The sequence below is a fragment of the Cyprinodon variegatus genome, unplaced genomic scaffold, assembly GCF_000732505.1.
Source record: "Cyprinodon variegatus isolate N-32 unplaced genomic scaffold, C_variegatus-1.0 Scaffold394, whole genome shotgun sequence".
NCBI classification, from domain to species: Eukaryota; Metazoa; Chordata; class Actinopteri; order Cyprinodontiformes; family Cyprinodontidae; genus Cyprinodon; species Cyprinodon variegatus.
In genome coordinates, this window is record NW_015150847.1 from 497,246 (window position 1) to 512,106 (window position 14,861).

At 43.2% G+C, this 14,861-nt stretch overlaps 1 protein-coding gene across 1 annotated transcript in view; it reads left to right on the forward strand.

Annotated features, from left to right (window-relative positions):
- Window positions 1-2,327: 2,327 nt before the first annotated feature.
- LOC107092775 (anoctamin-1-like) overlaps window positions 2,328-14,861 on the forward strand; it is a 26,513-nt gene continuing 13,979 nt past the window's right edge. The window contains exons 1-8 of the mRNA XM_015387427.1: window positions 2,328-3,334; window positions 3,421-3,622; window positions 6,135-6,246; window positions 6,327-6,384; window positions 8,761-8,861; window positions 9,028-9,170; window positions 13,034-13,186; window positions 13,272-13,324. Coding sequence (XP_015242913.1) covers window positions 3,305-3,334; window positions 3,421-3,622; window positions 6,135-6,246; window positions 6,327-6,384; window positions 8,761-8,861; window positions 9,028-9,170; window positions 13,034-13,186; window positions 13,272-13,324 — 852 coding nt within the window. The 5' untranslated portion in view covers window positions 2,328-3,304. The remainder of the gene's footprint in view (window positions 3,335-3,420; window positions 3,623-6,134; window positions 6,247-6,326; window positions 6,385-8,760; window positions 8,862-9,027; window positions 9,171-13,033; window positions 13,187-13,271; window positions 13,325-14,861) is intronic.

Genomic DNA, 14,861 nt, shown 5'->3' on the forward strand with positions numbered 1-14,861 from the left:
GAGACCTCAAGGCGAAAGCCTGGAGAGACGCATCAAGCATGTCTAGAGTCGACTGGTCAAGCGATTGGCCCTCCAGGGCAAATGCAAGACCCAGCAACAAATGGGAGAGAGAGTTTCCAATACGCCCCATCCTAGCCCCTGAACCGTAGGCTCGGCAAAGCAGATCGTCCATGATGCGACACTGCTGCCGTGGACAGCGGGCACTAGCTCGGAGGGCCTCCTCTGGAGGAACAATAAGGGAGGCAATGCCAGGTTCCACAGCTGGCATCTGCCCTAACCCAAACCTTGGGGCCTCTTGCATAGCAGCAAGGGCTCTCCCATCTGACATTGATCGAGAAAGAGTCCGATTACGGATCAGCAAGCATGGAGTTCCCTAATGTACTCCCCTGAAGGCGGGACAGTGAAGGTGGCCGTCCCACGTCCATGGCGCCTAAAAAAGGCGTTAGAGGTGGGAGGCTGGACCTGTGGAGAATCCACCCATAACTGTGCAAGGCTAGCTCTCATAGCAGTCGCCACTGGCTCCCCCATGCCTCCCATGGAGATGCTTGATTCAGCATCCGACCCTGTGGGCGACGTACCCAGGGTTCCCCTCGGGAAAGGCTGTCAGAAGCCGCAACCGAGAGGGCATCCTCATTGATGACTGAATCCTCATCGGTAGCCGGAGACAAAACCAACCCCCGATCAGGAGGGAGGTTGCAAAGACTGGAGCAGAGCCTTCATCCGGGATAGCTCCGAGGACAACTGATCCACCCTAGAAGACAGCCCACCGTCCGAATGGAGAAATTCTTTGCCATCGTAAACGGAACATCCGTTGGACGTTTAGGTCGTACCCCCTGGTCAGGGGGCAACCGTTACTGATGATGAGAGCCCATCCAGGGAATGGTCTGTTCAACTGAGGACAGTCAGGCCAGCCACACAGAATGGGGGAGAACACTGCAATTGGAGCAGGCGACATCAGTAAGCGCCTCCTTAAGGTGGTGAACAACCAGACAAGGGGGGCACAGGTCATAACCATCCTCAGGTTGCAGAGGAGCCAAGCAGGTGGAACAAGAGAGATGTTCCATATCCCGATGATGGAGCCCGTACTCCAGAGCAACATCACCAGCTTGACAGGGCAGAAATTTCAAACAGCAACTAGCTGTTTATTATGTCTAACCAAGGAACTCAGCACTGGCAGAGAATGCCACCGGCGATGTAAATATAAACAAAAAACCATAAGTTGTAGTCAAGTCAAATCAAGGAACTCAGCATGGGCAGAAAAAGCCTCTGGTGAGGTACATTTCAATTAAGCCAAAGCAAGTAAGTCAGCACGGGCAGAAAATGCCACTGGTGAGGTAAGAACTAACAGAACACCATACGTTTCAATTCAGACAAACCAAGGAACTCAACACGGGCAGAAAACACCACTGGTGAGGTACGTTTCAATTAAGCCAAAGCAAGTAACTCAGCACGGGCAGAAAACGCCACTGGCGAGGTAAATAAAATGAGCAGTATCAGCTGTTACAGCCACCAGCTGCTCAATTAAACAACACAGGCGGGCAAGACACTACCCGCAGGGTTCAGAAAAATGAAAAGAAGACAGACTTACAGGACACCAGATGAGATCCGTAGGCACAACAATTGTCACAGAAGGACGAGAACATCCGCAGCTCCGATCACAAACGATCACAGGGCTACTAGCAGCAAGCTGATGGAGGAAGTAGTAATGCAGAGAAACTCATGCGTCTGTAAAAAAGAAACCACTCATAACAAACCTGCGTGCGAGAAGATGAGAAGGGACTGAACTACCAGTGTCACGTGCCTATATAGGCTTCTGCTGATCACCGGTAGGACACAGGTGACTTTGTTGATACTAATTCTCTACCTGCGCAAGCGTAAGAGTGATCATTCAGTGCTTGAAGCACAGCCTCTGGCGATCAGTAGGGATGTATTAGAACCAAGAGATCAAAGGTCCGAATAGGTGCCGGAAGGAATTCCTGAACGGAGTCGGAAATAGTGCCAGCTTCGGTCCAAAGACGGTCCTGTCCTCAGCAGGAGTCTTAGGACAGGTCAGGCATACAGATCAGAACGGATACGGGCAGGCTCTGNAGGTCCGAATAGGTGCCGGAAGGAATTCCTGAACGGAGTCGGAAATAGTGCCAGCTTCGGTCCAAAGACGGTCCTGTCCTCAGCAGGAGTCTGAGGACAGGTCAGGCATACAGATCAGAACGGATACGGGCAGGCTCTGATCTGCAGGACGAGTCAGGATCAGGTAATCAGAAACTCGATAGATAACTCTCAGAACAGGCTCAAATAGAGACTAAAGCAGGTGGATAAGATGAGCAGTGATGAGAACGGGCAAGGCTGGGCAAGTGAATTAAATGAGAGATCAGACCAGACATCAGCGCCATGATCATGACACACTGAGGATCCAGTTTCTGTCTTTCTTAAGGGTCTGATCCAGTATGAGTTGCTGCTCGTCTCCACCTTTTGGTCTGAAACACTTTCTATTATCTGAAGATAGTTTGCAGCTTTTTCTAACTTGCAGTTGTTGTTTTCTACTTGCATACTTTTCCTTTGCGTGTGTTTTGTGTGTTAGCATCATTTATGTGTTTGCAGAAGGTTTTGTATTTGCAGGACATTTGCACTTTGCTGCTCTTTGTTTGCTTTTTATTGTGTGTCAGACTGATCTTTGTCTTTGTTGAGCATTTATGTATTTGCTTTGAGTTTGAACCTCTCGACCATCACCAAATAATATTGTCACTCATATGCAATATTCTTCTCTCTCACTGTGCAATAACACATGCCAACTACTATGTAGCCTGCGTAACACTTTTTACTTATTTTGTAAGGTCGGTACATATCTGCATTGCAAGTGAAATAAATTTTTTGTACTATATAGACTCTTTTTATATTGTTTGTCGTATCTATCTTTAATGACATCTTGTTTTAGCTCTTTGTACTGTATAAAAGCCACTGCAACCAGAATTTCACTGAAGGAGTAATCCCAAGGGATAAATAAAGTTGACTCTAAGTCTCAAAACACTTGTAAACATTTCTACCTTTTTTTTTTTAAGCCCCTGCATCTGCTGCCATCTACTAGTAACTCAACAAATACTGTAGACACATATTACTGTCGCTGACATAAACTTGGTTTAATTTTAATGTTGTTAAGTATTTTGCATTGAGTTGAATTTCTTTTGGCTCCAGTTGCCTTGAACAAACTTCATCCAAAGCGTGTTAATGTTGGTGCTGGGGTTGTCATGTACCTATGTCTTGATTTTAGATAGAAAAGCTCACATGTAGAGACCGCCTTCCTGCATACATGACTAACATCGTCATGATGCTACTCATGGTAAGTCAAAAATAACTATTCAGATATGATTCTACCCCAAGTATTGTTAAGACTAAAGGTTTTTTCTTGTAACCCTTCCATGATAGATTGGTGTGACGTTCGCCATTGTTTTTGGTGTGATCCTTTACCGGATCTCCACCAAAGCTGCTCTGTACATGAGCTCCAGTCCCACCACCAGAAGCCACGTTCAACTGACAGTTAAAACCACAGCAGCCATCATCAACCTGGTGGTCATCCTGATTCTGGATGAAGTGTATGGTGCTGTGGCTCGCTGGCTCACTGTTTTAGGTAAGCAAAGGAACTACTGCACATCCAGAACCCTTGCTCTTCTGAAGACTCTGAGTCACAGTCTTTTAAAGGGCCTCTAAGAGAAAAATGATTTTAATAGTTTATGTTGTTATTTAAAGAGGAAAAGAATCCTAAAAATAATCCAATACCCTTGTGAACGATCAATAATAAATTGTTCATGATTCCTCAGCTACATAAAGGTTAATAAATGTATAGGACTGCAGCTGTTAAACATGTAGTCAGTCATTATATTTATTCATGTTGTAAATCAGCTGTAACCAATTAAAAATCAGCAGGGTCCGAATAAAGAAAATCCCTCATCCAGTAAAGGTCTGGAGACATTTTTAATTATAATCTGTTACTTTAAACAGAATTAATCACTGATATAAAATTAGGTTTTTATGCATCCATGTTATACATTGACTTTTTAAATAAAAAAAATATAAAAAATAGAAAAATTTTCCATTTTAAAATCTAAAGTGTTTGTTGAAGTAGAGAACAACAATTGTTCAGTTTGGTTTATAGAAAATTTCCTGATTCCCATATTTTCTCAAACACCTGAACTGAGCGTTTGTTATTTTCTTTTTTTTCTGTCTTAATGTTCGCAGTGGGCTTTATGCTGCCCTGCAAGGCTTTAAACCTGGGTTTGAATGCAGACTAAGCCATTCTAAAGCACATATCAAGGTGCTCATTTTGACACTGTCATTGGACAACATGCAGTAATTTATAAATGTTTTAAATCAGGTTGGGTCAGAATAGAAAACACCAAAGATTATGTAAGATGTGTTTTTTATTTTAGATTTTAAGTCAGTTATTATCATCCTTTTATTCTCTAAACTTTTGTACTTTTATATTTACACTTATAGTAATAATAATTTAACTTTATTGATCTCACATTGGAGAACCTCTGCATTTAACTTATCCCCTTGGGGAGCAGTGGGCTGTCATTGTGCAGCGCCCGGGGAGCAATCAGGGTCTTGCTCAGGAACCCAGAGTGCAGGCTGTGGGATTCGAACCAGGTGCTTGGAACCTTCTCAGAGCACAAGCGCACTGCTCTAACCACTAACCCGCCCCGGAGGTCTTTAACGGGGTCAGCGACCCCTAGGGGGTCAACAGAGGTACTGCATGGGGGTCGCTAAAGTTTTGGTTGATTAGATTTTTTTTTATATTCCCTCCTGCAATTTTTTCCACTAATTGAAATGTCTTTAAATCCACATTAACATGAATTCAACAGACTGTAGTAAACAGATAAATGGAGGCAGAAGATGTCTTTCAGTCATCAATGCACACATTCAGCGACACACAGGAGCTCTTTCAAGCTGGGCACCGTTTCATTCACAACACCTGTCCCATCAACCAGGAATCAGAAATACTTTAATAATCCCAGGGAGAAATTACTTTAGTTACATTACTCCATCTGGAATAGAGTGACTAGAGAACCAGTTTGATAGAACACTATTTTATGCAATATATATAATTAGGGGGCCCCGCTCCATCAGTTTGGGGGTCCTTGGCCTGGAAAACGTTGAAGACCCCTGCACTAAGCCAACTCTCCCCCCTTTGAGATAAAGGGCACCGTAACTAATATCAATCATTTTAATTTATTTACTACAATAACAACTTTATTAATCTATAAATTATTATTTACCTTTAAAGAACTGTGGCTGTGACAAAATGCTGCTCATAGGAACACAAATATATAAAGTAAAAGGTAAGAAGAAACAGTAAAAAATAGCAAGAGAAATAATAAAGAATAATAAAAAACAACAATTCCATCCCACATTGGATGCCAAATAATAAAGATGGGTTTTAAAAGTAGACAGTGAAGGGGCTGATCATGGCCCTGCAGCAGGAGCACTGAGAGCTCTGTCTAAACAGCAGGCGGCCAGTAGAGGAGAGACGATGGAGGTAATGTGATTCCTCTTTACGAATTCAGTAAGGACCCTGGTGGCAGAGCTTTGGACTGACTGCAGACATTTCTGGGAGGACTGGCTGATTCCAAGCTAAAGCCCATTAAAATGTTACAAATATATTGGCTGCTGTTTCAGGGTGGTGTTCAGAAAGAAAGGGTCTGACCTTCATCAGCTGTCGAAGACAATAAAAACTGGAATCTACCTCTGCTTTAACCAGAGGATCTCATTTAAAGGAAAAGTCCAGTCAGCACGGAATAATCAATGGATCATTATTTATACCTAAAACTAATTACATTTGCAGTGAATTAATAAATTTAGCATTAATCATTAAAAAAATACGGACAGGTTTGTCGTTGGATTGCCAACATCAAGAGGGAGGATTTGCCATCGAACTTCTGGCCAGAGAGAAAACACGTAATATGTAGCCAACATTTGGAAGAAGAATGTTTTCAAGATGACTTGGATAATAGAGTTGGGCACGTTATTTCGAAAAAGTAATTAGTTAAAGTTACTAGTTACTTCTCCCAAAAAAGAGTTACTAAACTTATTAAACTTTTCGTAAATTATGTTCATAATTTCTTCCTTTTTTCTGCTTTCAGAGGCTCCAAAAACCGAGAAGAACTTTGAGGAAAGGCTAATTTTTAAGACTTTCATTCTGAAGTTTGTCAACGCGTTCACACCAATTATTTACATTGCTTTCTTCAGGGGAAGGTTACTACTGAACTCTTTTCTTATTTTTATCTATTTATTTCATTAAGATGAATATTTAAATTTCCTATTTTCCCTTCTAGACTGGTGGGCAGACCAGGCAGATATCTATATGTGTTTGAGTCTTACAGAATGGAGGAGGTGAGGCTCACATTCATTTCTATGAATCTGAAAATCAGTTTTTTTCCGCCTATGCACAGAAATCCTTATTCTAAAGCAAATGACTCAAATAAAGCACTGAGTGTGAATAGTGTCTGCAGAAACAGCACAGTCCAGGGATATCTTCTGTTTTTTAAATCAATTCTAATGCATAATGTGAACCCATAAGAGCAACTGGAGTCAATCTCCTGTTATTCAAATGTTTAATTAACATTTCATTGAGGTTTACTTTCTGCTACTTATAATTATAAAATAACGATAAGTTATCCTAACTTTTTTTGCTGCTGTTTTTTTTTTTTGCTTCTAACCTTCTGTTCGGTGTCATGGTGGGATTAAGGGACCTAACCCACATGCAGAACACACTCAGACACGGAAGAAAAGTTTGACAGTTTTCTGATCACACAATGGATAATAAAGACTGATTATGATTAACAGGTCCGGGACTGGTCACAACAGGGTTCTCTGCAGAGAGGGACAGTTCGGTTAGCTGAGATCCAGGTTCAGTTGTTTGTTGAATTATGCAGGTCTGTACCTGTTCAGTGGTTGACTGAGCGGCAGAGGGAGGGAACCAGGAGGGTCCAGAGGCAGATGGTGAGCAGAGGGCTTGGCAGTGGCAGGGCTTGACTTCAGACTTCTCGGTGTTCAGATCAGAGGTTTTCTCCAGTTCTCTTCTTGAGAGCGGGTAGGCAGGTTCAGACAGATTGATCATCCAATGATCTCCAGAGATCAGACAGGTAGTGCAGATGAGAAACTCTTCCAGAGTTTTCAGGATTCAGTTCGATTCTTCCTAGGAGGCAGAGAGAACAAAACTGGTTAGGTTCAGGTTGCAGTTTGTAGCACAGACCTGAAAAACCCTAACATCTACTTCCAGCCGCCACCAACAGTAGAGGAAAAACCCCAAGAGGCGAGCGGGTCTGAGGCAGCTGCTGCTGGGGATTCCCAGTGACAGCGCACCGCCGGTATGTGGGGGTCTGAGCGGCTCCCACAGAGAAATAATCTTTGAAGGCAGGATGGTAATCTGGATGAACTGACTGCACAGACCATGTTTTCAGGAGGACTTTCTCTCTTCAAAATAGGTTCAAGCTACTTTTTAACCACTGATCACAGCAAATATAGCAAAGCTGCTCTCTGGCATTGAACACAGGAGCAGCAGCAGCATCTGGACTCACTTTACTGGACGCCTGACCTTAATATGGAAAAGCATCAAAACCGAAGCAGCAGAAACTTTTTTGCTGCTTCTAGTTCTTGCGGTCTAAACGTAGCATTAAAATAAGCCAAGCGACTCTCTTGATTTCATCCGCCATTGTTCCAGGCAAAGAAAGGATAGGATAGCTCCGCCCAACGCGCATCAGACCCACTTTTCAACCACAGCTAGAGCCTCCGAATTAAACTTGCACAAGCATTGAAATTGAAACAGTGTGCACATTTTTGCTGCTTCTGCTGCGTGTGGTCTGAACGTAGCATTAGATTCCCTAAACCAGGTGGAAACAGCAGCACCAATCATTGCAGCCTCACTACATGCACCGACTTTAGAAACGTTTAGATTCTTTAGCTGCAAACCAGATTTGCTCAGGAGTTCAGAGAGCTTCATGGCTGAGCTGCTCCATCAGAGTCTAGCAGCAGAAGCTCTTTATTCTCATCGCCCCTGAGATGTTAACTTGCATATCTCTCACTGACACGATGCTTATTGTTTGACAGCCAGTAAAATAAAATCAGAAATTTTTTTTTTATAAAAATCTATAAAAACTTTCCTTCAGAAATAAATTAAAGTCTGCCAGGCGCTCTTCTCAACCCTACTCTCAGAAGGAATTTTATCTTCTTGACCTGCAGCTGGATTTCTAAGGCCAGAGGGTTTCCCATATTCTCTCTGCTGACCGTATCCCAAGTAGCCACTATCATGCACTGAATTTGCTGCCCCCTAGAGGCTGTTTCTATGAAGTACCTTTAAAAATGAGCAAAGTTGCTTTGGCTGTACCAGACGTGATGAAGTTCAGTGTTATAGACTGATTAGATCAGTGTGTTTTCTGTAAACCTGTTTCTGGGAGAATGGCCAGACCCTCCAATAAACCGCCGTCTCTGAAGTGGTGAAGCTGTTTGCAAAGGCGGAGCCAAAATCAAGAAATCCCCCTCAAGATAAAAACTGATGTCACTCTGATTCCTATGTGTGTAGAGAGTATTTAAAGCTCTCGCTTCGTATCAGTCGCCCAAGGGACTGTGAAACAACTCCATCCAATGCTGTAATAAGAACTGTAGCTGTAGCATCTTATGTTATCTCTAATTTTCTAATCATTAATGATGCTGTGTAAAGGCAGAGTTTTTTTCTGGTGTTACTCTTTTTACTGTGTCTCTGGTTCCCAGTGCTCTGATGGAAGCTGTCTGATGGAGCTGTGCATCCAGCTGAGTATAACCATGCTGGGAAAACAGCTCATTCAAAACAACCTCTTCGAGATTGGAATTCCGTGAGTAAATCTCAGGCTTTGGCACAAAACATGGATTTTAAATCAAGTTTTAGCACTTTTTATAAAAACTGCAAAACTTTAAAAAGAACATTTTAATCATGAATCTGTCGGCAGAGTAAACTTATGAAATCTATCTTGCTTTTTTTTACCCCCTCACATTTTTCAGCAAATTAAAGAAGCTGATTCGATACATTCAGTCGGAACAAGGAGCTTTTCAGGAGGAGGAGAGACAGAAGAAGCTGCGCAGATATGAAACGGACCACTTCCTGGAGCCATTCGGGGGACTGACGCCTGAATATATGGAGATGAGTAAGTAGAGGGCAGTCATTTTATGAACAGACTACTTTACAGATTAAGGCTGGACTTTAAACAGTATGCACCAAAACCTCATGTCGATGAGTTTTACATCCTGGTTGATGAGTTAAATCCTTATCCAGTCATCTGGTCTATAATGGAAATAATAAATATATGGCCTAACAGAGAAATGAGAAAGTAAGAAATCCTTTGGTAAAAGTAAAATAATTAGCTTTTTTCAAACGATTTGTTAGTTTTAACCATTGGCAGCTGGTGGAGTTCTGTCCAGGTGGCGCTATAACTTCAAAAAGCAATCAAATGTATACTAAGGTATCTGTCATAAAACGGGGCAGATGGACCCAGGATTCAAGGTTAGAGAGTCAGTAGGAAAGTTCAAAACGTTTATTATAACAAAACTAAGAGAACAGAAGCGGGTTGCTGTGGAGCTGTGGACCTGCAGAAGGGGGGCGGGGCTTCGCCCAATCACTAACACTCTCTGGAGGGAGAAACACAGGTAAGTGACCACAATAATCAGACAGGGGGTGAGTATCCGTGTGAGTCACTTACCTGGTTTAACAGTTCAGCCAATTCTCTGCGTGGAAGGCAGGATCTATCCGATGGACTGCCGAACGGGATCCGGCGCAGAGCAGTCCAGGGTTTCCCGGATCTATGCAGCCACCACAGAGAGCAGATGAGACCGATCCAGGTCAGAACTGGACAGTTCTGATATCCAGGAGTCCTCAACTCGATTAGGAGTTCCGATCTACACAGGAACAGACAGAAATGGGGTTCCAGGAATCCGCAGAGCGTCCAGGCCGATTCAGAGTTCCAGAGAGTCCAGCAACATGTTCACACAGACATGCTGAGATGAAGACAGGCGGGCTCATTGGTTGAGACAAGACTAGGTACCGGGGTTTCTGCAAGACTTTAAACTGATCTCCTCCTAAAAGCCAGGCTTATGGGAATAAAACTGATGCTCTCCGCATTACAAGCCAAAACCATCAGGGCCCCGCATAGAATGACCAGGGCACAATCAGGAAAGAAGGCAGACACAAAAACCCTCTCAATCCGCTTGCCGCCAGGAACCAGGACATGAGCCATGGAATAAACTAACTAAACAGACAATAACAGGCATAAACAGACAATGATCTGGCCCTGATAGCTGGGCTGAGCCAAATATAAAGCAGAACATACAGGTGGATGGGATCAGAATAAAGCAGGTGAAAGACATGAACATTTAGGGCCAGCTATCAGCGCAGGTCATGACAGAATCACAGCAGTATATATACATGAATGCCAACAACATAAAAACTGCATTCTAACATGTTCTGCAAAGTGCTTTAAATCAGTCCTTCCTGTCTTTATCCATGCTGGGTCAGATCCTGACGTTTGAAAAATGAAGCAGGCAAAGCAGAATAAAGCGTTATCTCACTGCATGCAGTTAGCCTAGCCTTGTAGCTAAATAATTGCTGCTTTACTTATCACTTAAGCTTAAATATTTATCTTGCGCATCTAAAAAAAAAATTTATATATTTCCAATTTTTTAAATTTAATATTTACATTTTTTTTGGTCATAATTAAGGTCATTGGGTGGGTGGTGCGGCGCCTTAACACTCTCTATTGGCTATCCACCACTGGTTTTAACAAATTTATAGAAAATAACTCCAGACCTAAACTGATCCTGGATGGATTCATCTAGTCCTAAATCTGTGCTTCATAAAGACGATAACAATTTCAAGTCGTCATAAAACAGGAGTGGAACTCCAGGCTAAAAAGTTAGCTTGGAGGAAAGCCAAAGCTGGCTAATCTTGGATGAATTCGCAACATATCGAGAAATGCTGCTGAGGAGTAATTGCTCACATACAGTAGCAGCCATTAAAAATGGCCCTTCCCAGTAAAACGCCAGCCAAATAGCAGCCCATTTCCCTACAACTCCCAGCCACTGGAGTGTCCCCCTCTTGTGCATTTTTTTACTCTGACTCCACCCTTTCACTGAATTACAGGGTCTGACCAGGAGATGGCGATTTTCTTTAGATCTTAATGTCCACAAATCACGGCGGAAAGAATATTTTAGAACAAAGATTGATGTTTAAAAAGCAATTGTAGGGGAGAACCAAGGGCCAGACAAGAAAACTGGGGAAATGTTGAATGGCTACTACTGTAGATCTAACCGGAAAGGGCACTAATGCCCCCCAGTAAACGGAATCCAATTCATGACTAAATTGGATTCCGTATCCAGTTTAAGACTGTCCCCCAACCACTCTGTAGAAATCAGGGATTTATTAGTTTGGTGCTGCAGAGATGCTAGTTGCCTCCTATCCCTTCTGCAGAATTCAAGCAGTGATTCTCTGAGGTCAGAATTCTTCCAAAAGAACAAATATGCAATGAAACTAAAACACACGCTGATTTATTCCCCTGGTGCATTCTGAAGGTTTCAGATTCATAACCACCCAGCTGAAATATAACACACACACACTTTCCATGCGTCATACCCTCGCATGTCGAGGATGCTTGGAAAGATAATTTAACAGATGTTTCTCAATAAAAACGCTTTTAGAAATGACGATCTTTCCACCATCAGTCATCCAGTCATTCAAGCAAACACTGATGGTGGTGAGCTACATTGCAGCCACAGCTGCCCTCACTGATAGAAGCAAGGCTGCTGTACACTGACGCCACCGGGCCTCCTGACCACCATCACTAGGCAATGCAGGTGAAGTGCCTTGCCCAAGGACACAATGGACCTGAAAGCTGGAGGTTGGGCTTGCAAGGCAAACTCCTTCATCCGACTCCACTGTTGCTGATCTGATCTCAATTATGTCTCGGTAGTTTTGAATGAGAATTAAAGAGAATGAGATGAGATGAATCTGAGATGTCAAACAGTGAGCAGTGAGAGATAGCGTGTTAATTTGTAGCTGAGCCAGAACTGAGATGGTGGATCCAAGTAAAGAGATGAGTGAATGAGATACATATTGGAAATCAGCACAATACGTCTCATTTTCTCTTAGCTGAGATCTGGAAAAGAAAGAGATATAGAGAACTACCACCGCTCTCACTGTCAGACTTATTTTTCAAGAGAGAAATTTAAGAAGAATAAAAAAAAACACTCTGGTATCAGTCAGAACTCATTTATATCTAGGAGATGTAAATTTGACATAAAGGATATCTGATCTTCAATTCTGGTTTGCTAAGGGCCAGCCTTTGCTATGGACCAGCCTTTGCTAGGGGCCAGTCTTTCCTATGGACCAGCCTTTGCTAGGGCCCAGTCTTTGCTAAGGACCAGCCTTTGNCAGCCTTTGCTATGGGCCAGTCTTTGCTGAGGGACAGCCTTTGCTGAGGGCCAGTCTTTGCTGAGGTACAGCCTTTGCTATGGGCCAGTCTTTGCAGAGGGCCAGCCTTTGCTAAGGGCCAGTCTTTGCTGAGGGCCAGCCTTTGCTAAGGGCCAGTCTTTGCAGAGGGCCAGCCTTTGCTAAGGGCCAGTCTTTGCAGAGGGCCAGCCTTTGCTAAGGGCCAGCCTTTGCTGAGGGCCAGTCTTTGCTGAGGGACAGCCTTTGCTATGGGCCAGTCTTTGCTGAGGGACAGCCTTTGCTATGGGCCAGTCTTTGCTGAGGGACAGCCTTTGCTGAGGGCCAGTCTTTGCTGAGGTACAGCCTTTTCTATGGGCCAGTCTTTGCTGAGGATTCAAATGAATGATCCTTGAACCAAATGATATAAAACTGGATTTTATTCAATTATACTATTAGACCGATTTTAATGCATTTGAATTTTAACTGTGTTTTAGGATTGTGTCCTTGGATAACTTATTTTGATTGAATATAACCCAAATAAATGAAATTTAATTGGATTATTTTGTATTCTTGTTTTTTTTTTTTTTGCAGTTATCCAGTTTGGCTTTGTCACGTTGTTTGTGGCGTCTTTCCCGCTTGCTCCATTATTCGCTCTCCTCAACAACATCATTGAAATACGGCTTGATGCTAAGAAATTTGTAGCCGAGTTACGAAGACCAGTGGCGGCGAGAGCCAAAGATATTGGTGAGTTAGAATAAACCCATTTTCCTTTGTTGAGGTGCAGTGAGGTTAACTGTTCAGGGAATTATTGTTTTATTTTCATGTGTAGGTATATGGTACGACATTCTGAGAGGAGTGGCAAAAGTTGCTGTTATCATCAATGTAAGTAAAACTAAACACACACATCTGTTAACAATAAAAAAAAAGTTAAGAAAAACAATCCACTGGACTTTGTTTTCAAGTTTGAAGACGTTTCTCTTTCCATCCAGGAAGCTTTTTCTGCTGGTTGACCCGCTTGTTCGGTTCAATTTGCATGTTTTCTAATTGAACATTTGGTCCACTCTATAAAACCTCAAAGTTAATGCTATTTCTGACATTTTTATTGAAAGAGCTTCCTGGGTGGAAAGAGAAACATCCTCAAACTTGAAAACAAAGTCCAGTGGATTGTTCTTTAACTTTTTTGGAATGACAAAGACCTGGATGACTGAGAATCTTCACCAGCATCTGTAAACATGTATACTTTGAATTAGATTATGCCAGACCTTTAACTTGGAATATTTCATAGGGTGTTCACCTTGGTGTATCATAATCCCAGCTGTGCATGGTGTATCGGGGTCGGGGGATCCTCCCCATGGAAAATGTTGAAATTTAGACTCTGAAACACTATTCCCTGCATTTTGAGTTGGAAGGCAGCTCACATTTTGTCTTTGTTTCAACACTACTGTAGTCCTGATTATTGGAGGTATGTGTGCTTGACTAGAGGTGGAAATGTCATAAGGAATACCTGAAATCATTTTTAGCTACAATATTATGTTTCATAGGTTAATTCAAACATTCAGAAAGTCTAATGCTACGTTCACGCTGCACGCCATCAAAGAAGCTTCTGCTGCTTCATTTCTGATGCTTGTCCACATTAAGGTCAGACGTCCAGTAAAATGTGTCCAGATGCGTCTGATGCTTCTGCTGCTCCTGTGTTCAATGCCAGAGAGCAGCTTTGCTATATNCTTTGCTATGGACCAGCCTTTGCTATGGACCAGCCTTTGCTTAGGGCCGGTCTTTGCTGAGGGCCAGCCTTTGCTAAGGGCCAGTAGCTGATAAGGGCCAGTCTTTGCTAAGGGCCAGCCTTTGCTTAGGGCCAGCCTTTGTTGAGGGCCAGTCTTTGCTATGGACCAGCATTTCCTAAGGGGCAGTCTTTGCTAAGGGCCAGCCTTTGCTAAGGGCCAACCTTTGCTATGGGCCATACTTTCCTAAGGGCCAGCCTTTGCTAAGGGCCAGCCTTTGCTATCGACCAGCCTTTGCTAAGGGCCAACCTTTGCTATGGGCCATACTTTGCTATGGACCAGTCTTTGCTGAGGGCCAGTCTTTGCTGAGGGCCAGCCTTTGCTGAGGGCCAGTCTTTGCTGACGGCCAGCCTTTGCTGAGGGCCAGCCTTTTCTATGGGCCACTCTTTGCTGAGGGACAGCCTTTGCTGAGGGCCAGTCTTGCTGAGGTACAGCCTTTGCTATGGGCCAGTCTTTGCTGAGGGCCAGCCTTTGCTATGGGCCAGTCTTTGCTGAGGGCCAGCCTTTTCTATGGGCCAGTCTTTGCTGAGGGACAGCCTTTGCTATGGGCCAGTCTTTGCTGAGGTACAGCCTTTGCTATGGGCCAGTCTTTGCTGAGGTACAGCCTTTGCTATGGTCCAGCCTTTGCTATGGACTAG